This window comes from Aquila chrysaetos, chromosome 1 (genome assembly GCF_900496995.4).
Source record: "Aquila chrysaetos chrysaetos chromosome 1, bAquChr1.4, whole genome shotgun sequence".
Classification (NCBI taxonomy): domain Eukaryota; kingdom Metazoa; phylum Chordata; class Aves; order Accipitriformes; family Accipitridae; genus Aquila; species Aquila chrysaetos.
The window spans coordinates 13,339,652-13,360,754 of record NC_044004.1 but is presented as its reverse complement, the minus strand read 5'-3'; the positions used below and the strand labels follow the sequence as shown (position 1 = coordinate 13,360,754).

The window sequence follows — 21,103 nt, the reverse complement described above, 5'->3', positions numbered from 1 at the left end:
TAAAATTAATACTATGTCTTCATTATTGCTTCCTGTCTGAGAAACTGCTTTCAGTTTTCCTTTTACCCTGTTCTCACTGGCTTTCCACCATTCAAAGCACTTGGAAGTGCCCAGCTTGTGTTTGTGTAAAAAATGATTTATTGTATATAACATAACTGTCTTGGGGCTGGCCCCTAATAACTGCATGAACAAATAAGATCTTAAGCTCAAAAGGCTAAGAGATTGTGATCCTTTAAAATACCAGTTTTTCACTGTGGTATTCATTGTTTATGGTCTTTCTCCTCTTGTTTTATCTGGAATTCAGGTGCTGTAGCTGTGACCTAAGAAGAAAGAGCTGTATGTACCTGACCAGGGGGTGATAATAGCAGGCAAGGTGCTAAAACTCCCTTGGTATGGGTAAATCCACTCTGCTCAGAGCTTTAATGTGTTTGTGTTGGTAGGAAAGTAAATCAACAAACACTTTTATTATTCAGCATGCACTCTATTGATTCTTTCTGCATGAAATAACTTTAATAGGGGTTTTTTTTGTTGTGTTGGTTTTTTTTTTTTTTGAAGGAAGACAGTGATTCCTAGTGGTTAGAAGAGCACTTAGAAAATTGAGGTTGTTTTATGTGATGGGGGTGTGTGTATGATCCACTCTGTATGTATATATACAACTAAAAATCTTTACTTACATGAAAGTATTATTATTTATGTGTCTTTGTGTTTTACAATTCATGAATGGAAGTGTCATACATAGTGTCATTTAAATGCTATTTTTTTTGAAACAATGTTTGTCTAAAGTGTGTGTAAAACATTTTGCTAAATATGTCATCAGACACTTTGCAACAAGTCAACCTAACTACAATGATGCACACATAATGTGTTTCAGTTGTATATGTTAATGCTATTAGAAAGGTTGGGAATCTTTTGCATCCATCATTGATTTGTGTTAGAATACTGGGAGGAAAATCTTATGACAACCACAGTGTACTCTGGTTGTCTATTAAATCTTTTGCATTGTAAAGATTTCTTATCTAGATTGTTTAAGTCTATTCTTCAAAACTTTCTATGAATGTTGAAGAGTTTGTTGTGTTTTAATCTTTGATGTAGTCCAAAGATGAGTCTTAACATGCATATTTAATCAATGATGGCATCTCCCTTTTGTGACTTAAAAAATTTAAGCACTGATAATCTTGCAATCTCACTTGGACTAATCCACTACCGTGGATTAACTGCCTTCTTGTCAATTTAATTGCTAAACTTCAGAGGTAAGGGACAAATTAATTGCATCCTAGCATAGTATTGCATAGTATTCTTTAAAAAACTGAAATGTTTCTTTTTGCCACATTTCCTATTTCTGGTCAAAACCTAACAGAAGCAGTAAAAATGCCTGCCTGTGCTGAAATGAATGCTAAACTTCTGTTTAAGCCTAGAGCAACAAAGCTGGAATCTCACTATATGTAGTCAGTATGCCAAGTAATGTGTAAAGTTTCAAAAAGTAAATAGTGGTCTTTAGTTTTCATCAGCCTGTTTACAGTCTACCTATGTAAACAGCTGTGTTTAGACTTCTATATGCTGAGTATTTTTCCTGGAGTTGTAAAACATACTTTTTACTAGTAAACAGAAATGACTCTAGTAATGTTTTGACAGCACCTTTGAAGTCTATCAGTTAATAATACACAGTTTCAGCTTAGTCTTCTAAATGCTGTGTATGACTCTGAAATGCATACAGGTCTTTATCAATTTCATTGTATGGAGTCTTTTTTAGTAAGTGCTTTAATAAAATAGGGTTTAAGTGACAGTTTTAACCTGTTAAAAGAAAAGCCAGGATATCAAAAGTGGATATTTCTGTAGCCCTTTAGAAGTTTAAATGCTTCTGTAGTATGAGGACATAAACACAGCAGACTCAAATACATCTGCTTCATCCTTTGCAGATCACAATTTTTTTTTCTACTTTTTTTTTTTTTTTTTTTTGGAGTGGAACTGAGAAAGTTAAAGGATACCATATAATTTCATGTCTTAAGCTTAAGACTTAATCACATAGAATAATAAAAATAAAACATTAAAATTTTATTAATAAAAAGTCATTGTTCAAATATCCACTGAATAATTTCTGTTGAGTGACCTGCCTCTGTGAAGGTAAAATTAACTAAATTGGGAACTGAACCACAGAGCAGCCTGATGATGAACTAAGGCTTACACGAGGTCTTGGTGGCAGACTAGGAACTGCAGCCAAATATTAAGTACTGACCACACTTCGACGTCCCTGTCCTGTCTTAATTTGTTTCCTATAGGAATGCTACGTGCCACCTAAAACTTGTGTGCTTTCACTTGCCTGCTTTCATTTGAATGACTGTGGTGCTTGTGAACCTTGAATAACTGATAGACTTCATTGGCTTATATAAATGCACCTGACACACAACAGCTAGTGAAGTCTATTTTAATTGTCATAAAAGATACATGAAGTATTGCAAGATGAATGTTCCTCTCTTCTGGAAATTTTTATATTCAAGACAGAGTAAAATTTGACATTAAAAAGACATGAGTTTTTAGCAAAGCTGGAAAATAAAAGCTTCTACTGACAGCATTTCCATTGCAGTACTCTTATGTGGGAGGAATACACATCAAGACATTTTCTGACTAAAAACATGCTTAAGAACAAAGGTGATAAGTTACAGATCACCACTTTTTATGGTATTTTTATGGTGGGTGCATTTACTCCTGTGTAGTATGTGTTCTAATGTTGAGCTGAATTGAAGGAAAGTGCGTGTTGTCCATCCTTGTTCCAAAACGCATTTTGACTGTTTTGGACCTTTTACCTTCAGAAACTGACCTAAATACTTTGTGAGAAAGTAAATTGATATGGTAGTCATGAAACTTCAGTTGTTCATGCTTTATCTTTTTACTTATCCTCTTGCTTATCCTTTAAGCAAAGGAAAAATATTGCTAGTTATGGGAACACTATGATACTAAGCTATTTTAAATTTGATCTCCAAAACACTCCGCAACCTGCTGTTCCGCCCTTGCCCTACAACTACAGAACCAACCCACAGACGTAAGTTTAATTAACTATCTTATATTTATAGGTCACATGTGAGAGTACATAGAAGTGATAACTGGGCGGGAGGGATTGGGCAGTAGGTTGAAAATAACAGCAGAAAGTGTTTCTTTCTTCTAGCAGTCAGCTTTCTTAAAGCAAACATTTCAACAAGTTTGCTGCAGTACCAGCACGTTTTATTTTCTTTTCTCAGTGAAGGTGGTAGTTGGACCATAAGGCTGCACATTTTTAATTTTTCGGGTTTTTTTTTTTACCATCTTCACGAAGAACATTATTTACATGTTAATCTGCAGTGCAATTACAATAAAGTAACTGTATCCTGATGTTGAAGAAATAAAATGGGAATGCTTTACAGCTTTCTGTTGTAATAAGCTTTCTTATCTAACAAACATTCATCCAAGCAAGAATAGGTGTAAGGGGTCAGAGCCATGCTGTGCTCCTACGTATGGCAAGTGTAGTGGGAGAGAAAGGAAGCCATTTTGCTTGTATAACTGCCAGAGAACTGCCTTTCTTATGAGGGCTTGTATCAGTTTAGCAAACGGCTTTCTATAGTTTGTTTTTAGTGTGTGTGTATATAAATTCCACTTGATTAGCAAACACTAACTTCTGAATGGTGCCTCCTATATTGGTTTATCCAGAATATCACCAAAATGTTTGTCGTGTTCTCTTCTCAACATGTAGAAAACCTGAACAGAAAAAAAATGGATTGCCAAGACAGTTGCAGCTGAAATTTTGATGTAAAAGAAGTTAATGAATATGAAAGCACAGGAAGAAACAGAAAAGTAGTGCCTTGCCCAGCTTCTTTCATTTGGGTGGGGTAGATGGATGAGTATTATGTTTCTTTCAAACATTATGCTCTTTCCTGTAACTTCTTGTTTATTGTTAGCAGAGAGCCCCTGAATGATGTCTGCTGGTGTGAGTGGTTCCATCTGGGAAACAGGGTTCTGACTTGTTTAGAGTTCAATCCTGTTGGTTATATATCAGGGCAAGGAGATGAAGTGGTTAATTTTGCTGGCATGATGTTTGCCTCTTTTACAATAATATTTTTACAGCTTTCTGAAAAGACCAAGTACTAAATGAAAATTATTTTTCATTATTCACCCTGTTTAGCCAGACAACATGTTATAATCTAGCATTACTATTTTTCCAAGCGGAGCTTGGCAGACAAAACTATGGCATGGTGAAGGAGAAAACGTACTTCATGGTTTGCTCTTGTTAAAATACATCCATTTTAATGAAAGCATTGGCTTGTAGCCTGTTCTTGTTTGGAAATAGTCCCAGTACCGGGGATGTTAAAGAATGTAAGTAGCCCTGTTCTTCGGGAGATTATTTGGAATGGGGTTTATTTCTTCCTTCCTCCCACCTTTTGAAAAAGCTCTGATACTGAATGGCACCTCAGCTACTGGGGCTGCTTACCAGCTTCTCGCGTTATTGCTGCCCAAATTAGGTAGAGACTGAAATCTGTAACTGTGAGTGGATGCCAGAAAGCTTCTCTCAGTTGGTTTCCTATGTTTGGAAACTCTGCTTCCTAACCATACTTTGTCATGCTGTCTGTGCCCTCTGTATGTAGCTACGGAGTGTCACAGTGCTTTTGGTGACCTTGCAGGGTAATGCAGTACGTACGGGTCAAGCTTTGGCGTTTACTGTTGAGTTTGGATCTTCCTTTCTAACTACAATTTTAGGTTGGGTGGTAAAGCTGTTATTCTGAATCAGTGGTCTGTTGTCCTTTCTTACATTTACCCAACTTAAAGCGTACAAGTTGTATTGATTTTTCTCTTTAAAGTTCTCCCAAACTAATTTATGAGAAGTCGTCTCAAAAAAAGTAGCAGTTCTGACATATGTCAGCTTTTCCATTAAACATACTCTTCATTTATCAAGTAGCATGCAGCATGATGTTGTTTACAAACACTGGATGTCAGATAAAGCTCTCAAGATTTTTTTCTTTATTGTTGGCTGGTGGAGCAATATGATGCTTTTGAAGAAAAAAATTGTGTAAGTCTGTATGTGTGCAGTAGATAGGAGAAAAAATTAGGTGCGAGTGTGGAGCTAGACACAAAATAGCAAGGTTTATAAGGTGCAGTCATTGTTAGTTTCTGTATGCTCCAGAGACTGAGGAGCTGAGCTTTCAAATATACTGGACATGTTTTAAAGGCTGGTTAATTTTTCAAAGCTCTTGAAAAGGCTGCACTACTAAATAAAGAGGCTGCCAGGGGAAAGACTGAAGTGTGAGCAAGAATAAGAATAGTAATAATACAAAAGCTGATCCGTACTGCGTGTTCCACGTGTACTTACATTTATCATAATGAATATTCTGCTATTCAGAAATGAATTCTGTGGAAGTAAATGAGAAACTGTAAATTGTATGCGTCATCCTGTGGCAGGTACCAAATAACAAATAATGGTAAATATGCTGAAGTACAACACTGAGATGGAGTGTAAATGTTGTAATGAGTTCATTTCCACTGTTCTTGCAAAACACTTGGGTTGGATTTTTTAGGTACGATCCTCTAATTCTTCAACCACATATAGTAGTGATTTATAAAATACTTTCAAATATTGCTAGTAAACAGTTTTCTTTATCAAATTAATTTATAGAGGGCATGAAGGAAGAACCTGAAGTGCTCTTTGAGGAGCTGCTTGAGAGGGCCAAAGCTGGAGAGCCAAAAGCACAAACAGAGGTAATTTTATATACTCTTTGTCCACTCTTGCTTGCTCTTAATTCCAAAAACAGCACTGCCTGCTGTAGAACTATTATCTCTTCTTTAGTTGAACTGCATCTGTTTTGATCTTAAACTGTTCAAAGAAAGGTGATGCCAGATGGTTTCTCCGCCTTAAGAAATGCTGCTTGCTTGGGAGTGTTACCGATTTCAGGTCCAACTCTTGAGTAAGCCTTTAGGATGCGTATGAAAACAGGGAGGGTAGGCTGAGAGCATGGAGAAGGTACAGAACTACTTTTGCTTTTTTTTCTACAAATATGTGCCAAAGGGTTACTTGTGGAGGTGTGCAGATAGGGACTATTAAATGCTGTTGGTTCAGCACTGCACTATGTACAAAGATACCAGGACTCTTAGGCTGGACTCTGTGGAAGAAACTGCCATTGAGGTGGTTTAGCAGGAACAGAGGTTGGTTGATGTTTTGCTCTTATACCATTTCTCTGTTGACTTAGCACATTTTAGAAAAGAAACCCCTCCCTGTTTACTGAAATTAGCTATGTTTAGTGTGTAGTGGCAGATATAATTGAATTAATAATGGCAGTCCTGTCTCTGTATGTGGTAGCACTTTAGGTGTCCCTTAGGTTTTAGAAAAATTGTACTAGTTTTCCGCTGCATTCCGTCGGCTGGTGTATTGGCCTAGTATAAACAGCTTAAAATTGTTTAGAAGGGGTTTAATTTGTGTTTAACTTGGCTAGTGTTTTACTTGAGCGTTCTTTTCCAGCTTCAGTTTTGATAGCAGAAGGGAGTGGTTGTGGTCTCCTACATGCTCGTTGGTGGTTTGGCTTTTTCCCCAAGGATCACCACTCTTTTTGCAAACAAAAATAAAAGGTGGGGATGGGAAAGAAATCCTTTTAAAGCTGGTTAAAAAAAATATGGCAATGTCAGGCTCACTCCCCACTCCATCTCAACTTGTTTGAGGGGCAGGCTGTCCTTGGAGTTGTAACCCGAGACAGTAACAAATTCCTCACCTTTGGAACAGCTGATGGCTTTGTGGAGGATGAAGCTTTAGCTTTGAGAGGAATCGCTGCTGTAAAATCCACGTTTTGGCTCTACTCCTCCACACAAAAGAAAGCAAACTCCATAAATATTCTTTCAGGATATAATTTCCAGTTGAGTAAGAAATACCTTATGTAATCTAAGCCTATGATGTGTGCATATATATGTATATAAATAATAATTTTTTATCCTTCTCTATTCATTCCACCTTCACTCCCTTCCTTTAGCTCTTTGACTGTGTACACTTTCTATTCCCACACAATAATAGGATTCTTGTCGTAAAGAGATCCAGCATACAATTTTGCTTCAGTATGCACTCAGGATGAATTGACTGCCTGAAAAGGAACCCCAAATACAGTCATTTCTTTTCTATGCAATCAAATTTCTTCTGACTTGTGGAGAGGGAATTAACTGCTAGTTTTTAAAACCCTAAAAAAATATATATTTCTTCTCTATTGTTGAATACACCCCTTTAGAATCAGTCAGAAAAATCTGGGTTTGTTTCTTAATTTGTAGGAGTACGAATGAGAAGCTGAGATGGCACTGTTGTGCTGTTTGCTAATAATTATGAAGTCAAACACAAGAAATCACTCGGTTCACTGGCTTGTTGTTATTACTACGAGTTTATTCAAAAATAACCCTGCAATGACTACGGAAATAAATGCACTCTGAGTGGCTGTCAACCTGTATTACCGTAGCTTTATGTAGTTTCTTTATTGAGAAATAACTGTACAGCAATTATGTAAATGAGACACCCACAGCTGGAATTCTGTAATGGAGAAAAGGCAACTCTGTCTTTAACCAGAGGATCTCTGCAAGGGCACTGCTTGAGATAACTGCCTCGGTTAGCAAAGCCTACAGGTGAGAGCAACCTTTGGAGAAGTACACTATGAAGATTGGTGTTAAGCATACCAACTATGACTTCATTTCACAGTTTTAGTTCGTGGGAAAGACAGAATCCCTGACTGCTTAAATGACAAATCTGAGGTTAACACCTTTTCCCATCAGTTCTGCCTCCTGTGATTGCTGCAGGCCAGAACTTTGCAGCCGTCTTTAGGTAGGAGCTTTGCTATGACAGTGAAAGGTGCCTGTAACACAGGGCTTGTTCAGAGAAAGCTGGTAGACCTTCCAGTAGTATTTTGTGGAAAACCTGGATGTTATGGGACTTGGAGGTGGTTTGGTTTATTTTTTTTTGCTACCAAAACTTTTAACATACACAAAAGCTTGTAATTTTGTAATCAAAATAAAGAGAAAATATTTTCTCATTGCTCAGGTTTTGGGGGTGGGTTCTGTGGGTTTTTTTGGAGGAGGTAGGTGTTTAAATCTTAATGCTAAACCTAAAAAAAAAAAAAAAAAAAAAAAAAAATCCGCCCCCCAAAAAACCCCAAACAACAAAACAGACAAACAAATGCCAAACAACAACAAAAAAAATAAACCCACAGGCAAGCCAAAACCCACTTCTATCATAAAACAGGTGTTGCGCTATCGTTTTGCTTGTACAGTGGCCTTGTGCAATGTGACTAATTCCAAGATCTGCTAGACTTTTGCAATATGAGTTTCTATGTCCGAGAGATCCTTATAAACTTAAAAGAGCTGCATCATTAAGTGCTACTATTCTTGAAGCTTTGCTCAAAATCTCAATGGCTATAAATACAAACATGTTCAAGAAACAGCTGTTCTTGTCAGAGGATGTTATTTACCATGTAACTTGTTCAAGCAATTGTTTTCTGAAAGAAATAGCTGAAGGTACATCTGCAGTTGGGTGATAAATTACCAGGCAATTGCTGAAATGTTTCTTTCTTTTTGTTGTTTTTTCTGTCTCAAATACTCTCTTCTTGGTCTGCCACTATATCTGTGCACTTTCTGTTAAACTCTGGCATGACTTTGTAATCAATGTTTAGTTCTGACTTTTGGATTACTTAGTCCATTTTTTTTTCTTATTTCTGTATGGGTTTGGATAGTTTCACTGTATGTGCTATGGGTTTAATCACTATGATGTCTACCCAATAACTATCTATGTAGAAGTTGTTGGAACATTCAGGTGTATGAAACCAGTTGAAAGGCTGGAGACCTAACCTTTACTGGAAGAAAAAGATCTTCTATTATATCAGTGTGTTTAATCTACATGGGAATAATGTGAATTATTAATCTTTCAGAGGTATTTCTTTAGTCACTGTTTAGTGGTAATACCAAAGGCAAAGTTTTGGAGAAACTGCCAGACAGGGTTTTTTTAGCGGATAATACTGTGGACTTGTGGAGCTATACTCTTAAGGTATTGCATTAATTACTCCCAGAACATAACTGAAGTAACAGCAGGGAGAGAGGGAGTGCAGTGAGCCAAGCAGAAGCATTTCCCAGATGCTCTAGGCATGCAGATAAAATCTCCAGTAGTTTTGGCTAATTTCTGCCATTTAATATTTGTTGCTTTGTGGTATGATAAGCAGAAGTGTTTCATGCTATTGCATAAATATATTTACTAGTATATTATTATATATTTCAGTTTTATAGAAGAAAGAAAAAAAGTGGTGTTTTTTCTTATCTGTAAAACAGTAATATAGGCAACTGCTTGATAATTTCTGTAATCCTGAATAGGAGGATTTTTACAGGCTATTTTACTGAATTTGCTTGATGCTTAAGCAGTATTAGTTTCATTCCATTCAGTAATTAATCGTGAGTTTGCTTTCACCTTCAGTGGCTCAACTGCTGTTAGTCAGGGATTTCACTGCTGAAGCCTCCTTCCGTGTCAAGGCCCTTTGTCAATAACTTCATCTGAATTTCTGAATGTCACTGGCACCAGATTATTACATTTAATTTTTGTGTTTCTAAAATGAGGGTAGCAGTGTTGTCTGACCATTCTTATAGGAGTAAAAGGATTCAAGAAAACTTTTAACGCTGGGAGCTTTACCTGATCCCGCTAGGTGCTCGAAGATCCACGGCAACTAATTCATTGACCTGGCAAAATGTGTTGGGATTCCTTCTTGGTTCCAGTTCTGGAAACTGATCTTGCCCTGCAGAAGATCGACTTACAGCTGTTCTTCAGTGCTAGGAGCAAATGTTTTGACCTTTTGTTCAAAGAGAATTTATTCTAGCTGGGTTCCAGGGGGTGGGAGGAAAGAGACAGAGTAGAGTATATTTCAGTAACTGAAGGAATTCTGTTCCCTACTTATTCTAGGTGGGGAAACACTTCTTAAGATTAGCAGAAGAGGAGGATGAAGAACTTAACAATTGTAGTGCAGTTGACTGGTTCATCCTTGCTGCTAAGCAAGGTCGAAGAGAAGCTGTCAAACTATTGCGTAGATGCCTGGCAGACAGAAGAGGTATGGGTTCTCTGAGACTTTTTGCTTGCACTTCCCACTTTATCTGAAATAATACTATATTCATTTTAACACTGAAGAGAGGGGTTAAAATACGATGGGAATGTCCATGGCAAAATTATGCGAGTAGCTGCTGACAGCCTGTTCAAATAGGTAATTTAAAAAGCATTAATTACTGATACTGCTCATAAAAGCATTTATATTAATTATTTGCTTGAATTCCTCCATGGAATTCATGCTTGTTCTTCCCCTCCCCACCTTTCATTGAAGCTTCTTTTCTGTGACCGTGAAGGTCATATATAACCACACACCACCTACATGTCTGCTGTTGTTTCATTCTTTTGCCCCTCTCCAGCCTCTCTCCTAACTTTTCACTGTCTTCTCCCACTTTGAGATTCACGTCTTCCTTCATGCTACGCCCCATGCTTGGAATGGTCTCCTCTCATCTGCCAACTATCTGAACTCTTACTTACAAGAAAAAAACCCAAACAACTTTGATTAAATTCTTGCTGCCTTTTACATGTCACCCATGCTTATGCGCGCCACCTTTTGCCTGAACTGCTGTACTTCAAAAATTGAAGCAAGACATAAGGTTAATGCGTGTCTTGCCCAGTCTTTGAAGTACAGTTTAAAATTAAGCAATGTGATTTAGATTTTGATAAGCAATGGGCACAGAAGGGCATTTCAGTAATTTACTTAGGTGGTCAAAATGTGAATGAAACTTGAGAAGTTTCAGACTAAACTGAGGAAAATAAATTGTGGGCAAATCTTTCATTTCTGCATGGGTGTGGGATAATAGTAATGTATTTTTCTTTTCTTGAGGCATCACTTCTGAGAATGAGCAAGAAGTGAAAAAGTTATCATCTGAGACTGACTTGGAGAGAGCTGTGAGGAAAGCTGCCTTAGTCATGTATTGGAAATTAAACCCAAAAAAGAAGAAGCAATTAGCAGTTTCTGAACTACTGGAAAATGTTGGGCAAGTTGACAATGAAGGTTTGTTTATGAACAGATTTATGGTATTGATAAAATACAGACTTACAGGCAGAATACAGCTAGAAACCTAAAGGGCTTTACAAACAATCAGGCATGACATAACAGTAAATGTATGATCTACTTAAGAAAAAGTAACAGTGTTAACAACCCTAACTCTCTTTCAATACCTTTCCTCTCTGGACCAATAAAGTTAGTTCATAAAGGCCCGCCAACTCTTGCTGTAGGTTGTGATTCAGTTAAGGACTCATAAAAGTGACGAAATATTAACAGTATCTTCATTCAACACTTGCTGTCCTTGGCAAATAAATCTTTTATGGCTTTGCTGTGTTTGATTTTTCTCCCCTACCCGCCCCCCTTCCCCCCCAGCCCCGCCTTAACAGTCATCCTGATGATATCTTACTAGATATTTCAGTTTACAAACCCAGTCTTCAAGACACCTGGCTCACTCTGCCATTACAGCTGTGTCAATGCTGTTCCCTATTCTAATACAGTAATAGGAGTATAGAAAGCTATATAGCCACTTCTTGCCTGTTTATATGTATGTCTTTCCCTGACTTTGAGGAAATACTGTTCTCCAGATATTGCAGCTTGAAGAACATTCCAGTTATTGTCTGATCACTTTAATTGACTGCTTTGACTTTCCATAAACTTCTGTTATTGAACCAGATGGTGAGAAGCAACCTGGCCCAGTCCCAAAGTCGGTGCAGAAGCAGAGGAGAATGCTGGAGCGATTAGTGAGCAGTGAATGTGAGTGTATGCTGCTGCTTTCAGTCTTTGCCTGTGGTTTTGGTTTCTATTTTGGCTTGCTAACCAATTCTGTGCTGCCAGAGTAAGAATGTGTAGCAAGCTTGGATTGCTATAAACTGCTAGTGTCTATTTATTATATGTGCAAGGTAAATAACTGATCTGCATGTAAACTCACAGAAGACATCACCATTACAGTCAGCTTGTCAGTGATTAGTATAGGAAGAGGAGTTTGCATGCCATTTGTTATTTTTATATTCTTGCCCTTTCAGCACTTACAAGTCTATTCAGCAAAAAAAATTTTTGCACTTTCAATAATTTTTTTTTTTTTTTTTAGTTCTAAACTGTAGTAAGCTTTCTGATTATAATAAGGGAATTAATTACACAACCACTTAATGCAGATAGATCCCTCATTCTATTTGCCTTGCTTCTGTTTGCCATTCCCTTATAATTAATGTTTGTCTTTTCATATTGGTTCAAGAATTTATATAGGAAAGATGCACCAAGATATTTCTTTCATAACTGAGGAGCAGCTTAGTTCATGTAGTGGGGAGAATTAAACCACTCGACACACACATGGTCAGATTTGTAGACCCAAATCTGTGAGTTTTGTAAGGTATGGTGGGGTGGGGGTTTGGAATTGAAATAAAGTTCTCCCTAGCCTTCCATACCTAAGAAATGCTGATATGCCGCTGGGCCTTCAGGAGCAAAGTCAAATTATAAAATTGAGACAATTAAACAATGCAGCATGTGTATTTTTTCAAGAACATTATCTAACATAACGTTCGCTTAATCATTGTCAGGAAAATCTCACTTTCTTGAAATGCAGTAGGTCATATGAAATAGTTCATGTGCAATCTAGATCAGTTCTTGAAGAGCACTTTTAAATGTAACAAAGCATATTACTTACTAATATATCTATAGTTGAGAATACGTTTAACTAAAGTGTCCTATGTGGATTAGTGAGCCAAATCTGGGGGTTTGCAGGTTTAAACTCCTTGAAGAATTAGATTAACATTTCATTAGGTCAGTTTGGCCTTTACCTTCAAGGATTGTGTTCATTACGCAGGTGACTTCTGAAAAGAACATTCCTAAGAAGAGTGGAGTGTTTCAGTTTTACGTTAACTTTCACAGAAGTAAAAGAGGAGGAGGGACATGTGCCTGTGTATATGAGTAGGGGAGTAGGTGACAGGAGAAACAGTATTTTGGAGACCGAGCTTCTGGGCCTATCAAAACTTCCGTGAGAGTAGGTCAGCTGTTCTTGTGACTTGTTTGCCACTTCTGGAAAGCTAGAAATAGCCCTTCAAGGAAGAAATAGCCCTTCAAGGATAAGACTGTTGTGTTTCATTGTCCTGTCATTGTATTGTAATGCAGATGTATCTGGGTTCATTTGAGCTATCTTGTATTATTGGTGCTTACTGGACGACACTAGTGTTCTTTCCATCCCTTAGGTGAACTGGCACGTGCTGATAGAACGTGAGTGCAAAGCAAGTGATTTTGTTCTGGATTCTTCAGTAATTCAAAGAGTGTCAGAAAAGGAACTGGCAATTTTTTTTAAAATTTTTTTTTAAAGGCTTAAATGGCAGATAAAATAACAGGAGAGTAAATGAACCTACATGTAAGCGTAGGAAGAAATTGATGTGCATATTTTTCTTTTTCTACGGTGGATGGGGGAGGCAGGGGAATTTGTCATAACCAAATTGAAGACAAAAAAAATCTATGAATAATAAAGTAGAATCTACAACATAGGCTCTTTATATCAATTTAAGAGACACCTAGGTGACAAAATACTAACAACATTTAAAAACGAAAAGTTTTCATCAAACACTTAAAGTAGGATTTAAGCTGTTACCTCTTCTCTAGAGAGTTTCTATCTTTTCATGGATGAACAAGACAGCTGTTACTCTCCAGCATTTATTTCTCTGATCCATTGAGTTTCTCCATTTATCTTGCCAGCAGAAGATTCTTTCTTCAGTTTTAATACATTGCCAATACTTCGAAGATTATTTTTAAGCCAGATCTGTGTTTGCAGATATCTGATCTGGGCTATCCTTAATGGAGGTATGAACAGAAAATTAGACCTGACGTTGCCAATGGACAGTTGTTGCGTGCCTGAGAGTATACATGTCATTACATTTGATAGGCCATCTATACATAGTAAGTTAATAACTCCTTCCCTCTGAGGATGTCCCATGGTCCTGTAAAAGTGCTGTTAAGGAATTTTCATAAGGTTCTAAGCATGTCTGCTTGCTGATCCCACACCAAAAAGACTATCTTACTACGGTATATTTTGTCCCAATAGGACAAGAAATTTAGATGACACGTTTGGTATTAGGCTTGATTTGAACCCCTGCCAAAGACAGCTAAGGAGTCTCACTGATTTCTTTGTGCAAGCAATGTCACCTTACAGTCTGTGAATGATAAGAATAGTTAGCAAAAATAAATCCTTTCTTGTTTCTTGGGAGGCATGCCAGATGGTATTTTGTGGGACATACGGGTTCATGCAATGAGGGGGGGGGGGGTTAGAAGAAAGTCCAAGCAAAAGGCAATATGCAAGTTGTGAGATTAAAGCAAAAGTCTAATTGTAAGCTGCTGTTTTTCTATTGAATTCTTTTAACACCCCTCTTCCTGTAGCAGGTATCTTCACACAAATACTTTATTTTGTTCTGTATCTACAGTGTTTTCAATATTAAATACTTATCTATATAAAAAACTTCTATAAATGTAGCATTTTTGTGAAATTAATAAAATTAATAGGCTCAAACCCAGTAATCCTCTGATTTTAAATTTAGTGAAACAGTTCAGTTTTCTGTCTCTTTAAAACCTTACACTAGTATTAAGCAGGCAAGCTTTCATATCTTTGTATCAGCTGACTAGCTAAACTTACCGTGTAGGAGGCATGTTACAGATTTTTGTCATTCAACAGTCTTTCATATCTACAGCAATCTCATTTGCTTTAGCGTATGGAAAAAAGTTGCTGTTAATTATCCTCCTTTACAAACAACATCAAGCTTGTCTACCATAGAAACTAGCTAATCCATGCTAATGTAAGCAACTAGCTATGAAAAGAGTTTGAAGTAGTGTATAAATCATCTTCTGTCTTGCAGCATGCCTAGAGTTTTCAGAAGTAACCTCTTGCCTCCTTTCTACTCACAGGAGTGGATAAAGATCTTCTAGGGCAGAGGGATAAATTTTGTCTCTGTGTACAACTGAGCAAAGTATATTTTGTTGCTGGCTCTTTGTTTTAGATCATAATTGATTATAGTTTGGGGGAGGCCCTTTGTATAGCCACATAGCTTATTAAATTAATACACTATACATAATCTATATTTAGTCTTGTAGATATGAATAATTGGGTATTTCCCATAATTACATGTCTGTAACTTCCAAACTCAGAAAAGTGACTGCTAAAAGCCAAATTGGAGGTCAGTTTTTCAGTTAATAATGTACAGATAAATCATTACTGTTCCTATACAATTCTTTCTTTTCAATGTGGCTGTTAGTTAAAGATTTCTCTCAAGCAGTTACCAAAGATATAATAGAATATGTTTCAAAACTGTGTGACCTAATCCAGTAATCTTTTTTCCTTGTAATACTTGCAGATAAGCTACATTCACTCACTCTGTTCCCCTACTTACCTGTATAATAAATTTACCTGCTGGTCTGACAAGATTTAGAGTAGTCATATATTGCTGGCACAAGCAGCTTGTTGTTTTCAGCACAGATCTCAGAACAAGTTGCAAAGTAAGCCAGTGTTATTGGTAGTTCAGTTTTTGAAGCCCAGAGTAGATCTTCTTTAATACCAGGAAAGAAAATTAATATTCCAACTCATAATCAGTACCGTGTTGTAGTGATACTATTTACTCAAAGTCTTCATTGTATCTTTTAGCCAAAAAATTTATTGCTTTGGATGACTTTGTTGAAATTACCAAGAAGTACGCAAAGGGAATCATCCCATCTAACCTGATTATGCAGGAAGAGGAAGATGATGAATTGGCAGGGAAGACTCCTGAAGAGTTACCCCTGCGACTGAAGGTAAAAAGGCAATACTGAACAGGTTATGTTGAAGGGCTCTTAACTTAGGCATTTCAGACTAGGCGGAGGTGACACTTGCACTTGACTCTCAAAGCTCATGTTTAGTCTATATAGGTCAGTACAAGAATTGATGCTATAATTTTTTTTTGGACTTGACTTCATATATATATGTTTACAGTTTCATATATATGAGTCATATATTTAAGAGAAAGGGATAATGGTTTTCCCTGGAAGAGGGCAATCTACCTTCATTACATCTCAGTGAGGATTTAAATGTCCCTATCATAACTGCCATATTTTTATTATAGATGTTATTATATGCTTCATATCTTTCTTATTTAAACAGGAGCAAGCAGGTGGGAAAAATTATCCATAGCCTTCAGGTGTGAAAAGGTTCTATTACAAAGGAATTCAAGAACAGTGTTACTTGCTGTCAATGGTTTTCTATAATGATACTTCCCTAGGTAGTGAAAGGAGAAGGGAAAATTAAGTCAATACTGGTATAAATTTCAAGAAAGGTAGGGGGTTTCCAGCTGCTGACATGAGAATTTTTGTTATAATTGTTGTCATTTTGTTGTCCATTATCATATGGTAAGGTTGAGGGGGAAAAAAAAAAAAAGGGAGGGGGGTGTCTTTTCCTAGTCTTTTGAAAAACTAATATTCTGGAAGAAATGCATTTAGAAAGAAGAACAGGGATACCTTCGCTAATAAATAGGCTTATGCCCAAGTCATTGTGTTTGTTGCCCCAGTTCATCATAATGCATAGATCCTTGCTAAAGCATTCTTGGCCTTTCCCTTGAAGTAATTAATATAAAAGCATAAGTTCTGGGAAAAACATAAAAACTGGCTTTATGGGGAAGGATTGTTTGCAGCACCTAATGTGCAGATGCTAATATTTGAATATTTGTTTGAAAAACCCCGTCCCTTTTTATTGATGCTATGTAAAGTGTGTGGTTGGCCATAGGAAGAGGATTTGATGCAGCAGTTCCTCTGTTGTCTGTTGACTGTGTTGGACGTAAGATAGGTAGAATTTTCAGATCCTGTACAGTTACTGTTGTGGAGTTAAAAGAATAACTATAATTACTACATGTTTAGGGAAAGGTATTTCTGCTGCTTACAAACCAGATTTTGACAGCTGCATCCCTAGGTGCTTGGGAAGAATTGTTTTAAAGATAAACCACAGATGTAAAGACTTCCTGTAAGTGCATATGAATCGTGTGCGCTACTTCCTGTAGTGTATATGCATATCAGAATGTATAGTATAATCCTTGCAGAACAGTGGCAGAGTTAAGTGCTTTAAAGCTACAGTACTCACAGCTTAAGTAATGACTTAAGATAGTACAGGACTGCAGCCATGTAGTTTATCTTCAGTATGAAGTTAGCAGAGCAGAATATTTGACTAGGAAGCCATTTAATTATATGTGTCAAAGGTAATGAAATATATCTTTCCTGAAATCAAAATCGCCTCTGAGCTTCATCTGACTGAATTAATCAAAATAGAGCTGCTAATCTCAGACAAAGTAATCTCATTTTATTGGCAACATTTTTCTGAAATATAAATCTTTTCATGTCAGCTGAGGTTAGACAACTGACTGCTACTGCTTCAGCTAAGAATATCTATGATGTAAAGATACAAAACTGCTCGTAAGTAAAATGCTTCTTTCTCTCTTTCCAGGTTGTAAAATATCCGCTTCATGCCATTATGGAAATTAAAGAATACCTTATAGACATTGCATCAAAGGCAGGAATGCATTGGCTGTCTACCATTGTTCCAACACACCATATCAATGCTCTCATCTTTTTCTTCATCATAAGTAATCTGACAATTGATTTTTTTGCCTTCATTATTCCATTAGTCATATTCTATTTGTCCTTCATTTCTATGGTGATTTGCACACTGAAAGTTTTTCAGGACAGTAAGGCTTGGGAAAACTTCCGCGCTTTGACTGACTTACTGCTTCGTTTTGAACCAAACCTAGATGTTGAGCAAGCTGAGGTGAACTTTGGATGGAATCACTTAGAGCCATACATTTATTTTTTAATGTCGGTATTCTTTGTCATTTTTTCCTTCCCTATAGCAAGCAAAGACTGTATACCATGCTCAGAGTTAGCTACCATCTCAGTTTTCTTCACAGTGACAAGTTACATGAGTTTAAGCACGTGTGCAGAACCTTTCACACGAAGAGCATTAATGACTGAGATAGCAGCAGGTTGCTTATCCCTATTGCAGGTATTACCTGGGAATTTTGGCTACTTGAAATTCTTAGGTAAAACCTTCTTTACTGTTCCTGTAGGCCATTTCTTTGTGATAAATGTAAGCATCCCATGCCTTCTGTTTTTGTACTTGTTCTATCTTTTCTTTAGAATGGCACAACTACGGAATTTTAAAGGCACCTACTGCTACCTGGTCCCATATCTGGTCTGCTTTATGTGGTGCGAACTCTCTGTGGTCATTCTGCGGGAGTCCTCTGGCATTGGGCTTGTTCGTGCATCAATCGGTTATTTTCTGTTTCTCTTTGCACTCCCAGTGCTAGGTGTAGGCATTGCACTGATGTGTCTTATCCATTTCATTAAGTGGTTTGTGTCTCTGGAGCTCATGAAAATTGTAGTGACTCTGGTTTTGTGTACTGTTCCTTTGCTTTTCCGATGGTGGACGAAAGTTAACTTCTCTGTAGTTGAAATGGTTAAATCCCTCACTCGAAGCTCAATTGTGAAACTCATTCTGGTGTGGATTACAGCTGTAGTGTTGTTCTGTTGGTTCTATGTGTATCGATCGGAGGGAATGAAAGTTTACAACTCTACCTTGACATGGAATCAGTATGCTTTTCTCTGTGGACCCCGGTCGTGGAAGGAGACTAACATGGCCCGTACTCAGATTTTATGTAGTCACTTGGAAGGACACAGAGTGACATGGACTGGGCGGTTCAAATATGTACGTGTGACAGAAATCGACAACAGTGCAGAATCTGCAATAAATATGCTTCCACTTTTTATTGGCGATTGGATGAGATGCTTGTATGGTGAAACCTACCCTCTTTGTGACCCCAAAAATGTTACACTGGAGGACGAAGAATTGTGTCGTCTCAAGTATTTGACAAAGCATAACTGCCACATGAAAATGTTTGATCGGTACAAATTTGAAATAACGGTGGGCATGCCTTTCAGTAGCAAAAATGGAACCAAGTCTATGGAGGAGGATGATATAACCAAAGATATTGTGCTGAAGGCAAGCAATGAGTTTAAAAAAGTGTTGTTGAACTTGAGGCAAGGAAGTATAATTGAATTCAGCACAATTCTGGAGGGTCGTCTTGGCAGTAAATGGCCTGTCTTTGAACTGAAAGCAATCACTTGCTTGAATTGCATGTCTAAACTCTTACCTGCTGGTAGGCATGTGAAAATAGAGCATGACTGGAGGAGCACAGTGCATAAAGCCATTAAATTTGCTTTTGATTTTTTCTTCTTCCCATTCCTGTCAGCTGCATAATGAGCTCTCATATTGGTTCAGTGGTATCTTCAGTGTACGCTGCATTTACACTACCAAAGGTTTGGCTTCTTAAAAGGTTAAAAAAAAAAAAAAAAACAAAAAAAAAAACCCACCTTGCTGTAGCAATGCTGAAAATGTATGCTAATGTAGAGCATTGGTTAAGTTTTGTAAGTGTACACACTGTATCCTGACATTAAGCCCCATATGACTGAAGTAATATATACTAGTTTAATATTATAAATGAATGCAGGAGATTGCTGCTGACTAATTGCATGGAGACTATTTTGTCCAAAATGGATATATATTTGCCTGTGGTACGACACTAGATGCATTCACTTGCTCAATGTTAAAAGCACTTTAAATATTCACAATGTGCCCATTTGTATTTTCACAGGTATGATTTAGAATAGGTAGCTGACAATAGCTTAGGTTGCATATATTGCTTGTATTTATTTGGTGTTTTCTAGAAAAAAGTGATCTTACAGTCAGTACCTGGTGGTGATATCTGCGTACAGAACTCGTTGTTCCGCTATTTGTCCAGAAGATAGTGACCTTAATGTTTTTTGAAAGGGCACACCATTCACACCCCAGCAAGGTTGTAAAAAGTCCTCAAGCTTCCATTTTGCATTAAATAACCTGTACAAAATATGCTGTTTGTTCTGATTGGTTATGATAGCTACATCTATGACACTAAGGTATAATCCATGCTGGTGAGTGAAGGACAAACACCAGACAGTAAGTCTGGTATTTGGATGGTACCAGTAACTGTCAAGCCAAAGCAACTGAAAATAGTACCTAAAAGTCTACAGTGGAAACTGAAATAAAATGTTTGTTTAATGATTTGTATTGTGCAAATAAACATAAAATACGAACTTGAATTAAACGGGTACAACATTTGTTCCTTATGCTTTGACATTGTGAGCAGTTGTTTATGTTGCACTGATAATAGCTTTCACTGAAAAATACAATTTAGGATGTTTAAAATGTTCTGGTGTGAGATACTTGAGGTTGTACTTCACGTTATTTAAAGCTATCAGTAAAATCAGAGTATGCCAGGTGAAGTTTTTGTAGCTGTGAAATCTACACGTACTACTTACCCCTGCTTTCATTGTGACTTATTACCTTTTTTGACCACTGGATGACTGTACTTCACAGATACATCACACTGTTTCCCTGACTACTTGTGGTGGGTTGACCCTGGCTGGAGGCCAGGTGCCCACCAAAGCCATTCTATCACTCCCCCTCCTCAGTTGGACAGGGGAGAGAAAATACAACAAAGAGCTTGTGGGTTGAGATAAGGACAAGAGAGATCACTCACCAATTACTGTCACGGGCAAAACAGACTCAGCTTGGGGAAAATTCACTCAATTTATTACAAATCAACCAGAGTAGGGTAATGAGAAACAAAACCAAATCTCGGAACACCTTCCCTCCACCCCTTCCTTCTTCCCGGGCACAACTTCACTCCTGGATTCTCTACCTACCCCCCCCCCCCCCCCCCCAAGTGGTGCAGAGGGACAGGGAATGGGGTTTACGGTCAGTTCATCACATGTTATTTCTGCCGCTTCATCCTCCTCAGGGGCAGGACTCCTCACTCTTCCCCTGCTCCAGCGTGGGGTCCCTCCCACAGGACACAGTCCTCCACAAACTTCTCCAGCGTGGGTCCCTTCCACGGGCTGCAGTCCTTCAGGCACAGACTGCTCCAGCGTGGGTCCCCCACGGGGTCACAAGTCCTGCCAGAAAACCTGCTCCAGTGTGGGCTCCTCTCTCCACAGGGCCACAG

At 37.7% G+C, this 21,103-nt stretch overlaps 1 protein-coding gene across 5 annotated transcripts in view; it reads left to right on the top strand.

Annotated features, from left to right (window-relative positions):
• Positions 1–20,198, top strand: part of WFS1 (wolframin ER transmembrane glycoprotein) — a 36,375-nt gene extending 16,177 nt beyond the window's left edge. For all 5 annotated transcript variants that reach the window (XM_041124468.1, XM_030019631.2, XM_030019641.2 and 2 more), the window contains exons 3-8: positions 5,636–5,718; positions 9,923–10,067; positions 10,887–11,057; positions 11,724–11,804; positions 15,691–15,836; positions 17,512–20,198. In XM_041124468.1, the coding sequence (XP_040980402.1) occupies positions 5,636–5,718; positions 9,923–10,067; positions 10,887–11,057; positions 11,724–11,804; positions 15,691–15,836; positions 17,512–19,320 (2,435 nt within the window). In that variant the 3' untranslated portion in view covers positions 19,321–20,198. The remainder of the gene's footprint in view (positions 1–5,635; positions 5,719–9,922; positions 10,068–10,886; positions 11,058–11,723; positions 11,805–15,690; positions 15,837–17,511) is intronic.
• Positions 20,199–21,103: the final 905 nt, after the last annotated feature.